The sequence below is a fragment of the Heterodontus francisci genome, chromosome 14 (assembly GCF_036365525.1).
Source record: "Heterodontus francisci isolate sHetFra1 chromosome 14, sHetFra1.hap1, whole genome shotgun sequence".
In the NCBI taxonomy this organism is placed as follows: Eukaryota; Metazoa; Chordata; class Chondrichthyes; order Heterodontiformes; family Heterodontidae; genus Heterodontus; species Heterodontus francisci.
Genome location: NC_090384.1, coordinates 52,948,340 through 52,968,962, shown reverse-complemented (window position 1 = coordinate 52,968,962; position 20,623 = coordinate 52,948,340). Strand labels below are relative to the sequence as shown.

Below are 20,623 nucleotides of genomic sequence, written 5' to 3'. Positions count from 1 at the left end.
AAGGTCGGTGGAGTTGTGGATAGTGTCGAAGGGTGTTGTAGGGTACAGAGGGACATAGATAGGCTGCAGAGCTGGGCTGAGAGATGGCAAATGGAGTTTAATGCGGAGAAGTGTGAGGTGATTCACTTTGGAAGGAGTAACAGCAATGCAGAGTACTGGGCTAATGGGAAGATTCTTGGTAGTGTAGATGAGCAGAGAGATCTTGGTATCCAGGTACATAAATCCCTGAAAGTTGCTACCCAGGTTAATAGGGCTGTTAAGAAGGCATATGGTGTGTTAGCTTTTATTAGTAGGGGGATCGAGTTTCGGAGCCACGAGGTCATGATGCAGCTGTACAAAACTCTGGTGAGGCCGCACCTTGAGTATTGCGTGCAGTTCTGGTCACCGCATTATAAGAAGGATGTGGAAGCTTTGGAAAGGGTGCAGAGGAGATTTATTAGGATGTTGCCTGGTATGGAAGGAAGGTCTTACGAGGAAAGGCTGAGGGACTTGGGGTTGTTTTCGTTAGAGAGAAGGAGGAGGAGAGGTGACTTAATAGAGACATACAAGATAATCAGAGGGTTAGATAGGGTGGATAGTGAGAGTCTTTTTCCTCGGATGAGGATGGCAAACACGAGGGGACATAGCTTTAAGTTGAGGGGTGAAAGATATAGGACAGATGTCAGAGGTAGTTTCTTTACGCAGAGAGTAGTAGGGGCGTGGAACGCCCTGCCTGCAACAGTAGTAGACTCGCCAACTTTAAGGGCATTTAAGTGGTCATTGGTTAGACATATGGATGTAAATGGAATAGTGTAGGTCAGATGATCGGCGCAACATCGAGGGCCGAAGGGCCTGTACTGCGCTGTAATATTCTAATTCTAATTCTAATTCTAATGAGATCATGGCTGATCTGCAATCTGACTCTATATACCTGCCTTTGCCACATTTTCATTTAATACCTTTGGCTAACAAAAATCTATCAATCACTTTTTTAAAATTAGCAATGGATCTACCATCAATGGTCATTTGCAGAAGAGAGTTCCAAACTTGGACCAGCCTTTGGGTGAAGAAATGTCTCCTAATTTCACCCCTGAAAGTTCTGGCTCTAATTTTTAGACTATGCCCCAGTCCTAGACTCCCCAACTAGTCCCTCCCAATCTACCCTATCTGTTCCTCTTATTATTGTGAAAAGTTCAAATAAATCACCCTTTAGGATTCTTAATTCCGGGGAATAGTTTAATCTCCCTCAGAGTTTAACCCTTGGAGATCAGGTATCATTTTAATAAATCTACGCTGCACTCCTTCTAAGGCCAATAAGGTGTGGTGCCCAGAAATGCTCAACGTACTTCAGGTGTGGTCTAACCAGGATTTTGTACAGCTGAGGAATGACTTCGATCCTCTTGCATTCTAGTCCTCTAGTCCAGCATTCCGTTAGCCTTTTTGACTATATTCTGTAATGTTCATGGCATTGAGTGTACATTTGGCCAATGATTTTTGTTGTCCATTCATGGTGGATTTATGAATATCTCTTTCAATTTGTTCATGCCTTGAATAAAATTAAGGTATATGCTCTTGTAATTTTATTTTTTTCTCATTTCCCACCAATTTCACCATCAGTTGTCAATCTTCCTCTTTCAACCAGGGACTGGGCAGTGCCAGCAATCAGTTCATTGATACTAATATAAAAGCAGAAAATGCTGAAAATACTCAGCAAGTCTGGTAGAGTTAATATTTCAGATTGATGACCTTTCATCAGAAGTGTTTCTCTCTGCACACATGCTGCCAGACCTGCTGAGTATTTCTAGCATTTTCTGTTTTTAGTTCAGATTTCCAGTATCCACAGTATCTTGTTTTTGTATTAGCTCATTAGTACTGCTGTATGAAGCATGACCCTTTTATTGCCATGCAGCCCTCCATGCTGCAGCTTTGGTGAAGAACTGTCCAGATATCATTTAATTGGGGCAAGCAATGAAATTGAAACAATAGCTGAGTGTTAAGTTCACACATGATCTTCCATTTGTCGCTAGAGTCACTGCTCTACTTTATTCGAGCATAAAGTCATCATAATTCTAAATAAAAAGATTGCAACCAGAGTTTGTTTTCTCTGCTATGTTGTCCGTGTGCCACACTTTGGCATCATACTTGTACAAATGGAAAGTTTTTGCAGTTAACTGGTTCAAATGTCAGATTTATAAAACAACAAATCAGAACAGAACAGTGATGGAACCTGTTTCGGAAACCACACCTGCCAAATGGAAACATATTAATTTCAGCAGATGGAACATTACTTGAACCTTTTTGCTGGACATTGCACAGAACTTGTTTAAAAAAGGCCACAGAGTTGGACAGCTGAAACATGGCTGCACATTTGCATTCTGAGAGACAGTTGAATAGAAAGAAAATGGGAGTGTTCACTGATTCAATTAACAAGATTGGTCTAGGCAATCATAATAATCAACCTTCTTTGTGTAAGAGCCAGAGTTCCACACCCCACCAAGTATGACTGGAGAACTTTGAGAATTAACAACCCTTGCAGAGGATGCTGTTTCAAACAAAGAGCTGGTCACATGACTTACCTGCTGGCCAGACTGGGAACTGTTTGAATTGTGTCTTACAGTAAGGTTTGGGGCAGACTGCAATTTGAAGACCAAAGAGAAGGAAGGTCTCTCCCTCTAGCAAACTCCCAGCGACCTATGACAGCCGCATGAGCCTCAAGACAGAGCACCTCTACAGCCTCTGGTACCAGTGAAGCAAGTTTGAAAGTGTGCTGTGGGCCCCAGAAAGAACTACAACACCACAATTCCAACCAAGGACTTTACAGCAAAACTGAAGACAGTATCTAAATTCTATTTACTATTCCAACACCCGCTCCCTTAATACTTTCTCGCTATCTGTATTTGTGTGTGTGTTTATCTTGTATGCATGCTAGTGTGGTTGCGTCGTGTATCTTAGAAATTTTAACCGAGTTAGAGCGATAAGGTTAAAAAACTTACATCTTTCCTGTTTAAACATGAGAAAACCTGTCTGGTTCCTTCATTTACAACTACAATTAGAGAGCAGTGAGCAGGGACTCACTGAGGTGCTAAATCCTGTTACGGCCAAACCAGGAAAGGGCCAAGAAGGGAGCCTGAGACCCCTTCCTCACCTGGTCGTAACAGATATTTTGGGGGCTAGCATCTGGATTGGACCCACAGGACCCACCAAATGAGAAATTTTAAGTGGGAAATCAAATTGATCCCAATCAAAAAAGAGATTAGGAATACAGGTTTTCTTGTGGTTGTGTGTGCTAGAATAATAACATGTCCATGTCCAAAGCCAGTACAATCCCAAGCCAGGGTGAAGTAACTGGAGATAAGTTTTACAGTATCAGCCACTACAAAGTACTATTCAGTTAATTGAGGATATGTTTCAGTTTAGTTGTTATAATAAAAGGCTTAAAACATGAAATCTAGTTATGCAATTCTTGAAATATCTTGTATTTTCACGTTAACGGTCTCACTGAGGTTGTAACATCTGCACCAGGATCTCCAAGCAAAGAAATTCAGGGCCACAGTCGCCTTCAGTCACTCGCTGTGCCATCCTTGCCCTGCTTTGAAATTGCAGGCTAGTTGTAAGAGGTGGTAAAGTTCTGTGAGCACCTCCTTCATAAAGCACAGACAACACACATGCTGCTCCTGGCTTAGGGTGAGGTATGAGAAATGCTCCAGGAAGACCCTAGTTGGGTAAGGACTCCTGCTGAGAGCCCTTCTCCTCCTCCTCCTCTTCCCATTGCAAGCAACTTGTCCTCTTCTGTACTGCTTCTGCTCCAACTCCCTTCATGCTGCAGCCCAAGGGGAATGGTAACTATAGCACCATGACTGGAAGCAATGACCAGACCTGGCCTGACCAGAACCCTTGAGGTCACAACCAAGGCCATCTCCAGTAGTAGTACCACTCCCTGTCGACTTCACCAAATTTTAAAAACCTCTTCAAACCACCAAGCACTTCTACAAACTCAAACAGAGCCAATAGAAAGTGGTTGATGTTTCCTTTAAATAGCGCTGGTTGGGGGTTCTTCCTGCTGCTGAACATCCTGTTCATATTTGTGTGTTTAAGACAGGGTGTTGGCTGGAGTGCTGAGGTCGTAAACGTTACACACTGACTGGCACCATGATCTTCTACCCTGCATACTTTCGGCACATGTGCTTAATACCCACACTAATGCCCTCACCAAGGTAGCATTTGGCACGAGCTGTGCCGGAAATATTCATGTGTGGCACAGACGCATTGTGATGCCAAAAAAAGCACCCATAACACCAAAACTACAGGTGCAAATGAGCTCAGTTTTGTTGCTACTTAATTTGTAATCTATGGGAAGATCTACTGGAATTCTTTTTCCAAATTCTGTGATTGGAGATATACTCTTTTCACCCACTTCTACACCATAGCACTTTGTTAACACCGGCATAACTCTGACCGCACCCACCACCCCCCCCCCACCCCACCTCCAAACAACATCAAGGAGACTGAGTTAGTCTATAAAAAATCTGCTATTTTATAAATAAAATATTGCATTCAGTGCATGTCCCTCATATTGCCAAGTGTCAAAAGAGTAAAAAAAAAGAATGACAGTTATTTCAGAGTGATTTCTTCTGGCTGGGAGCCAGTCATTTACAATCACCTGCCAATCTCAAAATTCCTTCATCAATTACTATTGACCTTTAATGAGCCTCAGGCTTTATGAAAGTTAAATGTTATGCCCTTAAAGGAACAGGGCACCTAAAGCAGATCTTCACCAAACCGACAGGATAATACATTGCTCATTATATGGTAAGGCAATCCTTAAAGCAGCTTATCATCTGACTTACTATGAGAAATAGTATGGGAGATTCATTACTGTAGAGAAAGAGAACAGAACACTAAAAAGAGTTATGAGCTTGTTGGCACTTTAAGTAAGGATGTTTATATAAAGCACCCATCTCAAATACTTCAGAATGTGTTTTGTTTTGGGGTAGGATATAAGGGTTGAGGGAACCAGATGCCAATATGCCCCTGTCTGAAGGCCTCCTTCTTTGGCACAGCTGGAAAGAAGGAAAGGCATTTCAGCTAGATTTCTCTGTGACTGGCTTCCTGTTTGGAGGGGTTTTGCTTTCTAACATTACAGGAAGAATAATCACCAGCTAAGACTCAGCTGAACACCCAACGAGCAAAAACCTTGAGCTTTGTGCTTTCCAAAATAAAAGGGGGAAACAAAAGAAGAGAAAGGCAGGATGGATGACTTGGAACACCGACGTGAACTGCAGAAACAGAAACGTGAAGAGCTTTGGCGTCAAGCAGAGAGGTACAATTTGTTCCTGTTTTGATTAGAGTCTTTCCTCTGCTCTCTGCAGAGCAGTTTGTGCACATCGCAGAGACCTAAAGTTCAATGGAGCTGAAATACTAATAACTCCCAGTGACTGCAGCCCCCACTTTATTATTATTCTACAAGGCCAAGGCATAAAGTTACTCATTTACCAGACTGATTTTTTTTTAATTGAACTAAAATCTCTGGAGTGCGATGTTCTAGAAATCACTGACTGGGTTATGGTACTTTCAACCCTGTGCTGTTGATACCTGTAACTAATGAACTGATAACATTTAAGATCATGAAATCTGAAGCTAGTTATGCACAGTGGTAATGTTGTCCAAATTGTTTTCGCATATAGTTTTAAAAGTGTAGAATGTTTTCTTGAACTTCTATATATCCCTTGTGAACTGCTGATGACTGGGCAGACAGTAGCACATAATGGATGCTGTGTGATCTGTAGCATGCAGTTGTGTTTTCCATTTGTATTAGAAGCAAGGGAGTACAACCTGCTATATTTTTAACCCTTTCCAGTGCATTTATTTAATTTTAGAAACCTAGTTGCTAGCCTATGTTGTACTGTTCAATCATGAAGTCTTAATTACTTGGTTTGTATTCTGTTGATTACAATGACACTGATGTGTTCAGCCCATTATCTCCTCAGGATGTGGATTTTCTTTTCACAGGCGTTTGTGGTTTCTGCTGATACTGATTGGCTCATGTACATAACCTCATTACTTCTACTGAGATGATAAGCTCAGAAATAGTTATAAGATTTCTAGGGTGATTGTGGTGACTGATTTACAGCTTGGGCACTTCATTATAACACCACCAATTCATCCTTTATTCTGCTTCTGAGGTATATACCCAGCTGGGAAGGTTTTGATCATTGCCTGAGTAACTAGAGCAAGCATCAAGTGGAGGTCAATTACTTCCATATAGGGAGTGAGTGTCACTCAAGGGTGCACTTGCATGCCTTCCATTGTTTTGAAGTATCTTTTATATAAAAGCTGACTTAGCGTTGGCAGGAACAAAGACAGAAGTGCAAGGAGAGAGCCAACTGTGTAACAGCCCTGACAACCAATTTTATCTGCAGCGCCTGTGGAAGAGTCTGTCACTCTAGAATTGGCCTTTATAGCCACTCCAGGCGCTGCTCCACAAACCACTGACCGCCTCTAGGTGCTTACCCATTTGTCTCTCGAGACAAGGAGGCCAAAGAAGATGATGATGATATAAAAGCAAATGTGAGAAAGAAAGTCTTGCATTTTATACAGGGACTTTCATGACCTCGGGACAACCTAAGCACTTTACAGCCATTTAAGTACTTTTGAAGTATAATCAGTGTTATAATGTAGGAAATGCGACAACTAAATTGTGCATAGCAAGGGTCCACAAGCAGCAATATGGTAATAACCAGACAATCTGTTTTATTTTTGATGTTGAATGGTAAATATTGGCCAGGACACTCGGGTGAACTCCCTTGCTCTTCAAAGTAGTATCATTGGATTTTTTTTGACACCAAATGGGGGGGTTGGAGGGGTGTGGGGGAGGGTTGGGGAGTTAGTCAATACTGAGGAGGGCTGCAACAATTTAAAAGACATTAATAAACTTGCAGAATAGCATATAATTAGCAAATGAATTTCAGCACAGCTAAGTATTACAGTTAGTTGAGAATAATAACAAGGTCAAATACTACTTGAAAAATAAGACTCTAAATGGGGTAGAGGAGCAAAGGGATCTCGGATACAAATACACAAATCACTAAAAGTAGTGATGCAGGCTAATAAGGCTGTTTTTTTTTAAAACAAGGACTAGGATTTATTTCTAGAGGAATAGAATTGAAAAGTAATGACATTATGCTAAACTGCTATCGAACCTTGGTTAGACCATGTTTGGATTATTGTGTCATCATATGATAAAAAGGATATAGAAGCACTGGGAACGGTGCAAAGGAGATTTATAAGGAGGTATAATCTCATACTTCCATCAAGAAAGAATGAACAGGGTGGGTCCCTTCTTGAAAAGAGAAGGCTGAGGGGTGACTTAATAGAAGCATTTAAAATTAAGAAAGGTTTTGATAGTGGACAGAGCTAGTGTTTTCACTTGGCGTAATCAATTTAAGGCTATTAATTTAAGACAGTCACCAAGATATCAAATAGGGAATTCAGGAGATACTTGTTTATCTAGAAAGTGGTACGAATATGCAATTCTCTACCACAGGGAGTGGTTGAGGGGAATAGTATAGATGCGTTTAAGGGGAGGCGAGATAAACATGTGAGGGAGAAGGGAATCGAGGGTTATGCTGATAGTTAGATGATGATCAATAGGAGGAGGATAGAATGGAGCATTATCGCCATCAAGGAATGATTGGGCCGAATGGCATGTTTCTGTGCTGTATATTCTATGTAATATCACTCAAGAAGGCAACAGGGATTTTAGATTTCTACAATTTCCTTTAGTAAGGACTAAACCAAGCACTCAGCATATATGATATATGGGTGGCGTCAGATACAGTACAGGAAAATAGCTTGGAATCCGTACAGGGTAATAAATGTTTATAGGCATCCTACTGCTTAGACTTCACAGGACTAACAGGGCGGCACAGTGGCGCAGTGGTTAGCACTGCAGCCTCACAGCTCCAGGGACCCGGGTTCGATTCCGGGTACTGCCTGTGTGGAGTTTGCAAGTTCTCCCTGTGTCTGCGTGGGTTTTCTCCGGGTGCTCCGGTTTCCTCCCACAAGCCAAAAGACTTGCAGGTTGATAGGTAAATTAGCCATTATAAATTGTCACTAGTATAGGTAGGTGGTAGGGGAATAGAGGGACAGGTGGGGATGTTTGGTAGGAATATGGGATTAGTGTAGGATTAGTATAAATGGGTGGTTGATGGTCGGCACAGACTCGGTAGGCCGAAGGGCCTGTTTCAGTGCTGTATCTCTAATCTAAAAAAAACTATAGATTCTATGTAGAATAGCTGGTATACTTTGCAGTCAGACCTCATTTGGTGTTTGTGAACGCAGCCTGGACTCTTCAGAACAGGGCATATAAATGACTTTGAAATAATCCAAAGGAGGACAGCAGCATTCATCATTAGGAATTAGGGAAGGGCCTGCAATGTCACTGAATCTCTATATAAGCTCAGGTAAGTTCCAGTGGTGTGGGCGTAAATAAATATTCCTGCCAAATACTGAATGACAATTGTACTACAGGCAAGAATGTGGGTTCATCTGAAGAGCGGTTGCAAACAGAATGGGCTGAATTTTACCAGCCCCTCGACGCCGCGGGTCGTAGCGAGGGGGCCGGTAAATTTTCACAGGGAGAGGTCCGCCTCGAAGCCCGACGTCGAAGGGCCTGCCGCAAATTACCGACAGCGGGGTGGGGGGGGGGAGAGCATCGGTGCGGTTCCCCTGTCACCTGGTGGTGAGCCCTTCATCTGCATATTTAAATCAAGATTAATGATATTTAAATAAACTTACCTGCAGGCAGTGGCCTTTCCACGCCGATTTTACAGCTGCCATTGGCGCTTTGCGCACCTTTGGAACTCCATACGGAGTTCTGAGGCAAGAACCTAGTGGGGAGGAATAACATTTTCAGGGCGGGAAGGGTGGAGGAGCGGGGAAAACAATTTCTATTGGATCTGGGGAAAGCGGGAAGTGGTTGAGGGCAAAAGTTAGAAGGTTGGGGGGTAAGTTCAGATAGGGGAACAAAGGCAAGTGTTGGTCATATCGGGTAGTGAAATGACCACTGAGGAGTTGGGAAGGGCCTCCACGTCTTTATTATTTAATAAAAAATTCCAATAATTTACCTTTTAAAAAATTAATTATAAGGGCTTAAAGCGCCTTAAAAATGGCAGTGGCACCGGACGCTGTTGCCAGGGACGTGACAGGTGCTACCTCTACGTCATCAGGAGCAGCCGCTCCATCCCCTTTATTTAAATCGACTCCTGCATGTAATATTGTAGGGGCTCAGGGACGGCACATCCACGCGGGATGCAGGCCACCATCAGAGTGCACCACACTCGTAAAATTCAGCCCAATGTTTCAATGTAACAATTTTGCTGTCTGCCATTCAATGTTATAATGGCTGTTTGAAATATTACTGCCAATTTTGTTCTGAATGGGGAATGTAATATATTTTACAATGAATACGGCTGTTATTTGGTGGTGAGTCCTGAAGTATAAATTCAGAGTGAGACTTGAGAAGTGCATTTTCTATCCTTGACTATTTCTTCACCTCACTTTCTGAAGCTCATGACTTTCTGATGGACCACAGTTCCACAGGCACTGGTTACCCTTTAGTATCTTCCTCACCAGTGAGTCTTGTAGGTTATGCCACCATGCATAAGTCCACATGCACATACACTTCTGGCAGGAGTCAATGGATAACCATGAAGATTGGGAACACTGGCTGCTCTTCTCTATGACCCAAGATTTCTAAAATAACTTTTTGCTGTGACCTACCTCTATCAAGAAATGCTGACAATTGTCTTAACTCTTTTCACATAGGATCTTGATAACCAGTAGAAAGAGGATTGAAACCCAACTCTTAGAAATGAAAGAACGATGTCTAATCCAATGCACATCTTGGTTTCCTCTAAAGGTGCATCTGGTTTACATGAATGTTTGAAATCTGGAATAACAACAAAAAGAATTGTAAATATGTAACAGGTCTGTCAATGTCTGAAGGAGAAAAATAGATTAACATCTGGCCAGAATTCCTTTGCAAGGACCAAATTCTTCCTAAAACATTAACCCTTTTTCAGATTGATAAGCCTGTTGTAAATCTCCAGCATTTTCTAGTTTTATTTGTGCATTCAGATCATAGAATGATTACAGCATAGAAGGAGGCCATTAGGCCCGTCACCTCCGTGCTGACTCGCTAAAGGAGCTACTCAGCTCGTCCTACACCCTCACCTTTTTCCCATACCCCTGCAATTTTTTTTCTCTTCATATAATTGTCCAATTCCCTTTTGAAAGCCACAATTAAATCTGTCTCCTCCGCACTCTCAGGCTGTACATTGAAGATCCTAACCACTAGCTTTGTAAATAGGTTTTTCCTCATATTGCCTTTGGTTCTTTTACCAATCAGTGTCCTCTGGGCTTTGGCCATTCCACCAATAGGAACAGTTTCTCCCTATCTTCTCTGTCCAGACCCCTCATGATTTTGAACACTTGTATTAAATCTTCTCTCAGTCTCCTTTTCTCTAAGGAGGAGCCTCAACTTCTCCAATCTATCCCCATAACTGAAGTCCCTCATCCATAGAAAAATGCTAGTAAATATTTTCTGCACCCTCTCTAATGTCTTCATATCCTTCCAGAAGTGTGGTGCCCAGAATTGAACACAATATCTGAGTTGAGGCTGAACCAGAGTTTTTAAAAGTTCATCATAACTTCCTTGCTTTTGTACTCTGTCTTGATTTATAAACCCCGGATCCTGTATGCCTTATTCGCCACTTCTTCAACGTGCCCTGCCACCTTCAACAATTTGTGCACATATACCCCCAGGTTCCTCTGCTCCTGCACCCCTTTAGAATTGTATCCTTGTTCTTCACTTTACATTTCTCTGCATTAAATTTCATTTGCCACGTGTTCGTTCATTCCACCAGCTTATGTTGCCATGGACACAGATTCACACTTTAATGACTGGTTACTTTGGTTTTCAGAGCTGTAACTGTCATGTGACTGAAAACGGATTGTTAACATTATTACAAAATTTTATGCATCATTGCCTATCAGCAGAAACAGTGAGAATTTCTCCTTTTGATTATTCCAGTGAAGCCAATATTTGGGGCTTGCATTAACAATTTATTGATTCTTCCATTTTTGTTTTGATATGTTGACTCATTGGGTTGGAAGGTAGGCAGTGTGTTTTTCTGTCTTTCCCTTCTATCGATGAATCATATAGTTTAAAATACTGGTGTAAAGTCATAAAATTGTTAACAAAATCACATGTTGGCTATATTGCCATATTTACTTCAGAGAGATTACATTATGTCTGTTTCCCTTTCACCAGAAAAGATCTTCGTAGGCCAAATCTATGGAGATTAAAAAGTCACTTTAACTGCAAATGCATCTCTGTCATCCCAAATCAGACAGACTCCAATTATCCAAGTACCCAAATATCCACTTGTTTTGAACGCAGTAGATAGATCAGACTTCTAGTGGTACTCAAACCAAGTCAAGATTCAGGCTGTAAATGCTCTCTTTCAAATATGTAGATAAGAGCTCCAAGTGTGAACATTTTGCAGCATTGATAATATCTTGCTGAGCTGCAAGATGCTGTAAAGTGTTGCACTACAAACTGCTTCATTTGAAGCTTAAAACAATGAGGACTCTGGAAACGAGAAAGGCAAGAATCTGACAACAGCTGAAACTCATCAGTCTGTCAAGGCAAAGTCGTGTGCGTCAGTTGTTTATTTAGATTAATATTATGAGGCAAATTGTGAGAGGATTTTACACTAACTTGGCAAAAGTTCATGAAAAAATTACGAAGATTGTAATTTCCATCAGAACTTGCCTGGTTCTAAAATAAACATAATACATTTTTTTAAATCGCTGTAAAGAACTGATTTCAAACCCTTAGGTTTGTGCTGTGGAATTGGGAACGTCATCATAGGTTTATACTATATCTTTCTCAACGTGTAAATCATTACAAGAATGGTGCAGTGTATAAACTGTTAAGGAAATCTGCTTATTTTCATAAAATTCCTTAAAACTGTGTTATCATTGCCTATAAGAATCTCCTTCCATTCATAAAATAAGAGAAAGAATTGTAATCTCAGTAGTGAAAAAAAAATGGTAAAAGCCTGTTAACTGCTAGGTAATGTTGCAAAGTTATTGTGGATCTATTTCCTCTTCGAACAGTTAGTGATTGCCTCAGCATAGATTTTTTTCCAAACTGATGATTGAACATCTAATCAGAACCTATTAATTTATGAAAGATGTCACCCGAACAAAATCTCTTTGTACTACGTCTGGTTTAGCCCTACATTTTCAGCCATTACCGATGATCTTCACCTAACCCCTGCTACTACCACATGATTGTTCCTATTTGTGGCTTCTCTCCGCTCTGCCCTCAATTGCCATGCAGCCTTCAGTTTTCCTTTGCCATTGGCCTGTCAATGTATGTTTCACATGTTAGATGGGTTTGCAGTACTGTAGTATACTTAACCTGGATGTGTGCAGTAATTAGTGCAATTGAAACACAAATTGAAGTAATGAAGACATTTGGGGTACTAATACAGCAGGTCAGAAAAAGATGAATAAAATTGCAGCTGACATGACTGCTATAACTTAACTATGTGCGCGAAAGCCATTTATATATTATGACCAAGGCGGGAGGAGTGAACTGTTCCATTTCTCCACGGGTCACAACATATATTTAAATTTTTCCCAGTTACTGATAGACTCTATTTCTATCCCAGAATAAAACACATCAGCCAGGTTTCTTTAATAAACAACAAAATTATCAGTTTATTATAAAACAAGTCTTAACCAGTAATGAAGTAAAGCATAAACACACAGATTGAAATATTAAAGTTCTCTTTTTCTTTAGCCTCTCACACAAACGCACCAGTTAACCAGAAAAAGAAAGAGATTTTTGTTTTTAGAGCTCTATTACAGACAAAAATCTTGGGCTGAATACTTGCTCATTCTTGAAGAAACAGCAGATGAGATATGTTGTGTTCCAAAGCTGGAATACAGTCCGGCTTCTGAGTATGGGTCAATGGGATCTTTTAGAACTGCTCTTTTCAGGCAGCATTGAGAATTAATTTAGCAGGCTTTTCTTCAAAGACAGGAGACAAGATGAGTTGACACAATGGACTTCACAGGGTCTTTACAGAGGTGCTGGAAAGCTCAGCTGGGTTGTGGTCTTCTCTCCTTCGTTGGGCATTCTCTTCTCTCCTTGGAAGTTCTCTCCCTTTTTATACAGTTCAACCCCATCTCAAAACAATTCAAAATCGAAACCAACAACAGGAGGTCAACCTTTTGCCCTCCATCAATCTTAACCTGTCACTTCTTTATAAACAACTTCTCTAGGTGTCCAAAATTCTCTGTTGTCTATTGAGCTGGAAGTCAGGTAGATTCCTAAAAAGGCTTGTTGTTGCTGGAAGTCAGGTGGTTTCCCAGAAAGGCTTGTTTTTCTCACAAGACCTCTCAGTGCCCCTTTATAAAGAAATAAATTTCCAGGGACTGTTTTTCAAAGTCTTTACATAACTCCCTTTTGAAAACCCCAATGTTTAACATTTCTTCAATCATTCAAAAATTAATCCTCAAAAATATATTTAACTAAACACAGAGGCACTTTCATAACACCTCCATCCTTGGAGGAATGAAACACCATTTTAAAACGTATTTCATTACAAAGTCTGGAAAAGATAAAAGATGAAAAATTTTAAAACACACTTTCACACTCATACTCATTCACTCTTGTAACTTATACACTTCTATTTTATACCATCTTTGCACTTAGATAACTCAAAGCAAAGTTAGCTTTTAGATAAAGCATCTGCAATCACATTAGTTTTTTCCGCAATGTGGAAAATCTTGTGATAGGGCTGTAATAGTAAACTCCATCAGAATAGTCTGGCATTCTGGTTTTTGAATTTTTCCACCAAATCAGCTGACTGCAACCTTCCAAACACAGCCCTTCAGTTGTTCCAAGTGGCCCTTCCAAATGTCACTGCAGACAAGTACATCAAGGTAAACCACACAGTTAGGAGCACTGGCTACCACTTGGCTCACTAGCCTCTGAAAAGTGGCTGGGGCATCCCCTAGCATGTATGACATCACTGAAAAGACCATCTGGTGTGACAAAGGTGTGTTTCTTTAGCTTGGGGTGTTAAAGGAACCTGCCAGTATCCCTTTAACAAATCTATTTTTGTAAGGAACATGGCACTGCCCACTCTGTCAATACAGTCTTCCAAGTGAGGTATTGGGTAGGAGTCTGTCTTTGTTACTGCATTAACCTTTCTGCAGTCTATGCAGAGTCTAGTTGAACCATCAGGTTTAGGCATTAATACCACTGGTGAACTCCAGTTGCTTTGACTGGTTTCAATTAGATGATTTTCCAACATGTATTGGATTTCTGCTTTCACCTGGGCCTGTTTCTCTGGACTTAAGCAGTAAGGATGCTATTTTATAGGAAAGGATTCCCCTACATTCACATCATCTTTTAAATGCTGTGAGTAGCCTTGTTAGGTCTTCTCATTGTTCTGCATCTAAATATGAAAATATAGTGTCCAATCTCCCTAACAATTCAGTATTAGCTAACCAGACAGTAGGAGGTTCAATTTGAGAATTGCCTAAGCCTCCTTCTGCCTCATCCTCACTCTCCTTTACATCCTTCACCATCCCTACTACTTGACATACCTGTGCTTGCTTATCCTCCTCCTGATGATATTGTTTCAACATATTGATATCACACAGCCAATTCCTTTTCCAGCAATCTGGGGTGTTAATCAGATAATTTATCTTACCAATTCTCTTAACCTCTTTCTATGGACCACTGAACCGTGCTTTCGATGGTTCACTCTGTAAAGGCAGTAATACTAACACTTCATCCCCTGGTTGAAGTGTTCAGGTCTTGGCATCCTTGTCTGCCCATTTCTTCATGGTTGTTTGGGAAGCTTTAAGGAGTTTGTGAGCCATTCCCAGAACATGGATACACAATCCAGCACCGAAGACTCTGCCTTCTGTTCAACAATCCTTTCTTTAATTAGATTAGGTTAGATTAGATTAGAGATACAGCACTGAAACAGGCCCTTCGGCCCACCGAGTCTGTGCCGAACATCAACCACCCATTTATACTAATCCTACACTAATCCCATATTCCTACCAAACATCCCCACCTGTCCCTATATTTCCCTACCATCTACCTATACTAGTGACAATTTATAATGGCCAATTTACCTATCAACCTGCAAGTCTTTTGGCTTGTGGGAGGAAACCGGAGCACCCGGAGAAAACCCACGCAGACACAGGGAGAACTTGCAAACTCCACACAGGCAGTACCCGGAATCGAACCCGGGTCCCTGGAGCTGAGAGGCTGCGGTGCTAACCACTGCGCCACTGTGCCGCCCTATTAGTTTTAGTGGACTTCTTATCTCATGTCTGCAAATTAATTCAAAAGGACTAAAACCTGTAGACTCATTAGGTGAATTCCTAGTGGCAAACAAAAGAAAGTCCAGCCCTTTATCCCAACCATAGGGATATTCATGACAGTATGCCCTGATCATCGTTTTGAGGGTCTGATGATACCTTTCTAAAGCTCCTTGTGCATGTGGGTGGTAGGCTGAAAACTTTAACTGTGTTATACCCAAATTACCCATAACTTCCTGGAAAATTTTAGACACAAAATTGGATGCTTGAATCTCAATCACGAGTCCATATCTAGTGAAGAACTGGGTTAACTTTGCTACCACTACCCTAGCAGAAAGGCAACCAAGTAGCCATATCCATGAAAGTGGTATATATTGGTGTCCTGCTTTTGTTTTCAGTAAAGGTCCTACACATTCTACCAACACTCTACTAAATGGTTCCCCAAAAACTGGTATGGGAATTAGAGGTGCCTGTTTTATAGCAGGTTGCAGTTTTCCCACAATCTAGCACGTATATCACATTTTACAAAACTGCACCAAGTCCTTGGAAAGACCTGACCAGTAAAAATGTCGACTTCTATGTGACTTGGTCTTCTGGATCCCTACATGTCCCACTATAGGAATGTCATAGTTCCTGGCAATACTTTGGCGGTACCACTATCTGATGAGCTACCGTCCATTCTTTGTCCGCAGGTCTGTGAGGAGGTCTCCATTTCCTCATCAGAACCCCATTTTTCATGTAATAGCCTTCTGGATCTGCTTTTGCCTCAGCTTCAGTTAGAGCCAATTGTGCCATTTTATTTAACTCTGGATCAGCTTGCTGAGCCTTGATCAGAGAAGACTTATTAAACATTTCCTTCAGAATATCCAAATGCCCAAAGAAAGTTTCAGATATTCGACTGTCTGACGGTGGTGCCAATTTTACCTCCGACAATGGAACTTGTTTAGCCATTGTGCGGGTTACTACAAATGAAGGAAAAGTTCCTGGAACCTTTTCCTGCAACTGTTCTGTCTCCTTAACTTTGCTTGGTTTTTCCGTGACCACTGGAGAAGCTACTACATTTGCTCCGGCCAAATCATTCTCCAGGAGTAGATCAACTGTCTACTGGCAATCTATGGACAGCTCCGACAGTTACCATTCCAAACATTAGGTCACACTCTAGGTGCACCTGCTACAAAAGTACAGGTATATACTCCCTGCCAAAACCATTTACTAAAACCTTGACATTCTGTGCGCTCTCTGGTGGACATGTTATGCCTTTCCCCAGCAAAAGAGTTTGGATGGCTCCTGTATCCCTAAATATAACTATAGGTTTGCCTGCCTCACTTGAGGGATAAGGAGTTACTTTTCCTTTCGACAAGAATTCCCTATATCTCTCGGGTATCTTATTCACAACCCCTACAATCACATTGGTTTTTGTATTTGTCCTTACAGCTGCAGTCAGAGCTATGGCCTGATCCATCGTACTCTCGGTCAGGGCCCCTTTCTTGTTTGGCTTCATTTACCCCAGTAAATCCCATGGGTTTACAGCACAACTTCCAGCATTCTGAACGAAGATGTCCCACCTTGTGACAATGGTAACACTTAGGCTTGCAGACCTCCCTTCCACCCTTAGCATCTTCCGTTCTGGCCTGGGGAGGAGATCTTGGGCATTCCCAGCTGTCCCTTCTTGATCTGGCTACTTGCCTTCCTTTCACTCTCCCACCTTCTATCCTTCTCTGGTTTGTGGGGTGACGGGCAAAGGCTTATAAACAAGGTCATAATTATCAGCAATTTCCGCCAATTATGTCTGCTTTCTTAGCTCCTGGTTTTAACTCTAACACCAACAGTTCTGCCAAATCCTTTAGTTTAACCTTGGTTAAGCTAAAGCACTCAGCAATACTTCCCCTGAAAAGTAGCAGCAACTGATAGAGACATTGTAGTGGACTAAACGTTAATCGACTGCACAAGAAACCTGTTTTTTTTTTCCCTTTTCCTCTTTTCAATTATTCCCCACTTACAATTTTACGTCGTTGGTGTTGGGATTATCCCACAAAGGGACCCTAATTATATGTTATGACCGAGGTGGGAGGAATGCACTGTTTGTTCTAGTTCCACTTCTCCACAGCTCACAACATATATTTAAATTTTTTCCCACTTACCGATACGGTCAATCATAGACTCTATTTTTATCTCTGAATAAAACACACCAAACCGGTTTCTTTAATAAACAACAAAATTATCTGTTTATTATAAAACAAGTCTTAACTAGTAATGAAGTAAAGCATAAACACACAGGTTGAAATATTGAAGTTCCCTTTTTACCTTAGCACCACCACACACACACACACACACACACACACACACACACACACACACACACACACACAGGTTAATCTGAAAAATAAAGGGATTTGCCTTTTCGAGCTCTATTACAAAAGAAACAGGCAAAGCAACACTTGGGTTAACTACTTTCTAAATCTTGAAGAAAGAGAAGATCTGGAAATATGTCCTTTGTTTTGGTTTGGTGTCCTAAATGTGTATGCATGGCTGTCACTGGGATCTTTCCAGAACAGTTCTTATCAGACGATGTTGAAGATCAGTTTGGGTAGGCTTCCAGGAATTGTAGCAATAGAGGTTTCTGACACAGGCCTTACAGGAGGAATGAGCCACAATTTTAGTCTGCTTCTTGCACTTGCATTTTAGCTCCTCAAGAGATGGAAAACTGGCAGGCTTTTTCCAAACTGCTGGAGCAGACTGAGTTGGGGTGGTTTGTTCTTGGCAAGATTTCTCAAACTGTCTTTTCAAACCATTTTCCATATCCCAACTCACTGTCCAAAGCGAAACCATAAACAATGTCACAAGAGACAAGCCTCCTGACCTTTATAAATCTTGACCTATCGTTTGTCTGTATACATCTTCCCCAAGTCAAAACAACCCCTGCTGGATAATTATTTAACTGTTTGTTTTCAAAGCCAGACCTCTCTGTGACCCTTGTAAAAACCCACCCATGGAGATTTTTCAGTTTTCCCAAAATAAACCAATGTCCAGCTCTAAAATACTTGAGTCCTCAAAGATTACTTAAAAATATAGAAGCTCTCTTAACAATATGTCATCCACAAATTCCAGAATATAATACATTATAAATGCCAAATCAATTTCTGCATTAGGGACAACCGACCTCTTCTTGAAATGACAGCAGAGAATTGAGCTATTGTTAAATGAAATGGATGGTCATAAATGGGGATGTGCTTGTTTGTGAAATATATGAATTCTGCTTTTTCATAGGTAACATTTGGATAACACTGTCTTAAATCTCACCTATCTGTAGTGACCATTGAAAATACACCCAACAATAAACCAATATTTTTCTGTAAGTCTCTAAGCAGCCCCAAAGGCAGTCACTACAAACCAGTTTCACAGTAGTATCTCTCTCTCTCTCATCAGATGAACTTTGCAATGAGCTGTGCAGGAAACCCCAGAAAATCCTTCCTTAAGGTCCACTTCGCAACCCAATACCTATTTAACTGCTTTCAGAAAGAAAGGGATCTTGGTACAGAATATAACCTATCATCATCAGCAACTTCCTCAGTAGGATGCCCAATCTCCTCTGACCAACAAATCTTGAAAGTGATATATCACCGTGACTGCAAAATTTAAAAACTGAAAAACTTCTTGTCTGCAAAATTTGGCTCTATAGCGCCAGTGGTGCTTATAAAATGACAGCTGAACCACTTCCAGCATGACCTGTGCAGCACACCATGCTTGTAGGTACACTAGCGCGGGCATGTCCTGTGTCCACTGGAAACATGCAGAGTGGGAAGATTGTAACATCAGTCACTAATGCTGATTTAGCACCAAACCTGCCAATTTGGACCTCGCAGGTCCTGTTAATGTCCTCTTTTAAACATGTTTAGCTGCACAGAGGATCCGCCACTAGTGCTATTTATAGGAATCATCAAGGGATTTATAGATGTGGTGCTTTTGACTTTCTTTTGCTACTGCAGGGTGAGTGGAAATACTGTGTTGGAGTTCTGAAAAGTTGCTTGTTTCAGAAAGGAATGGCATTGGACTTTGTCAAGGAGGTCACAGGAGTTTAGCCCATCAGGAAGCCTGCTATCACTAATGGAGGCTACAGTTTCAGTCCCTCTTGGGTCACAACAGGGAGATGGAGCACAAGCAGCAGAGAGAGGAATCTGTGCCCAGAGGGAGAAAGAGGAGGGTCTCAATAAAAAGCCAAACCCGCCAAGTGTTGGCAGGGAGCACTTCTCCTATCTCCACCTAAGCCAGGAGCAGTGTCTGAGGTGGCAATGCTTCACCAAGGAGGTGGTCACTGAACTTTGTCACGTCCTACCACTGAACCTGCAGCCTGATAGAAGGCCGGGAATGGCACTGCCAGTAGTTGTGAAGATTACCATGGCCTTCAATTACTATGCCAATGGATTCTTTCAGGTGAGAGCAGGCCACATTGCCGACATTACACAATTGGCCAGCCATTGCTATATCAGGGAGGTGACAGAGGCCCTGTATGCCAGTAGAGGGGACTTCATAGTCTTCTCTCTTACCAGAGAGAAGCAGGAGTAGCGGGAACATGGCTTTGCCAGGCTAGCAGGTTTCCCAATTGTGCAGGGAGCCATCATCTGCATGCGCATGACTCTGCGAGCGCCACATGTTAATGGGAAGATGTACAGGAATCTCTGAACATGCAATTGGTGTAGGACCATATACAAAAGATCCTGTCGGTGAATGCCTATCATCCTGGCAGAAGTCACAGCATTTTCACCCTGCAGTAGTCAGCTGTACCCACTATCTTTGAGCCACCACAATGAACCAGAGGCTGGCTGTCAGGTGACAAGGGATGTGCACTCGGAACAAAGAATCTGGCTCAGATTCTGTCAGACCGGGAGGAAATTGCACACAACATCCAGACAACACTTGATGTTGCAACGGGTGAATGGGGCATTAAGGTTGAGCGTGTAGAGATCAAAGATGTGAAACTGCCTGTCCAACTCCAGAGAGCAATGGCAGCTGAGGCGGAGGCATCGAGGGACGCCAGAGCCAAGGTGATTGCGGCCGAAGGAGAAATGTTGGCTCATGACTCCCCTCCCCCACCTGATCATGCATGGACAGTGCCACCTGGAATGTTGTGGAGCAAACCATTGGCATTCTCAAACAACAGTTCCACCAATGGGTACTCGCCATGTTCCTTCCCTCAAAGACTTTCAGAAACAGTTCCACCGGTTGC

At 41.7% G+C, this 20,623-nt stretch overlaps 1 protein-coding gene across 2 annotated transcripts in view; it reads left to right on the top strand.

Annotated features, from left to right (window-relative positions):
- Nucleotides 1–5,124: 5,124 nt before the first annotated feature.
- lsp1a (lymphocyte specific protein 1 a) overlaps nucleotides 5,125–20,623 on the top strand; it is a 389,495-nt gene continuing 373,996 nt past the window's right edge. Inside the window, exon 1 of one of the 2 annotated variants that reach the window (XM_068046220.1) lies at nucleotides 5,125–5,299. In XM_068046220.1, coding sequence (XP_067902321.1) covers nucleotides 5,229–5,299 — 71 coding nt within the window. In that variant the 5' untranslated portion in view covers nucleotides 5,125–5,228. The remainder of the gene's footprint in view (nucleotides 5,300–20,623) is intronic. The other variant, XM_068046217.1, reaches the window with a different exon arrangement.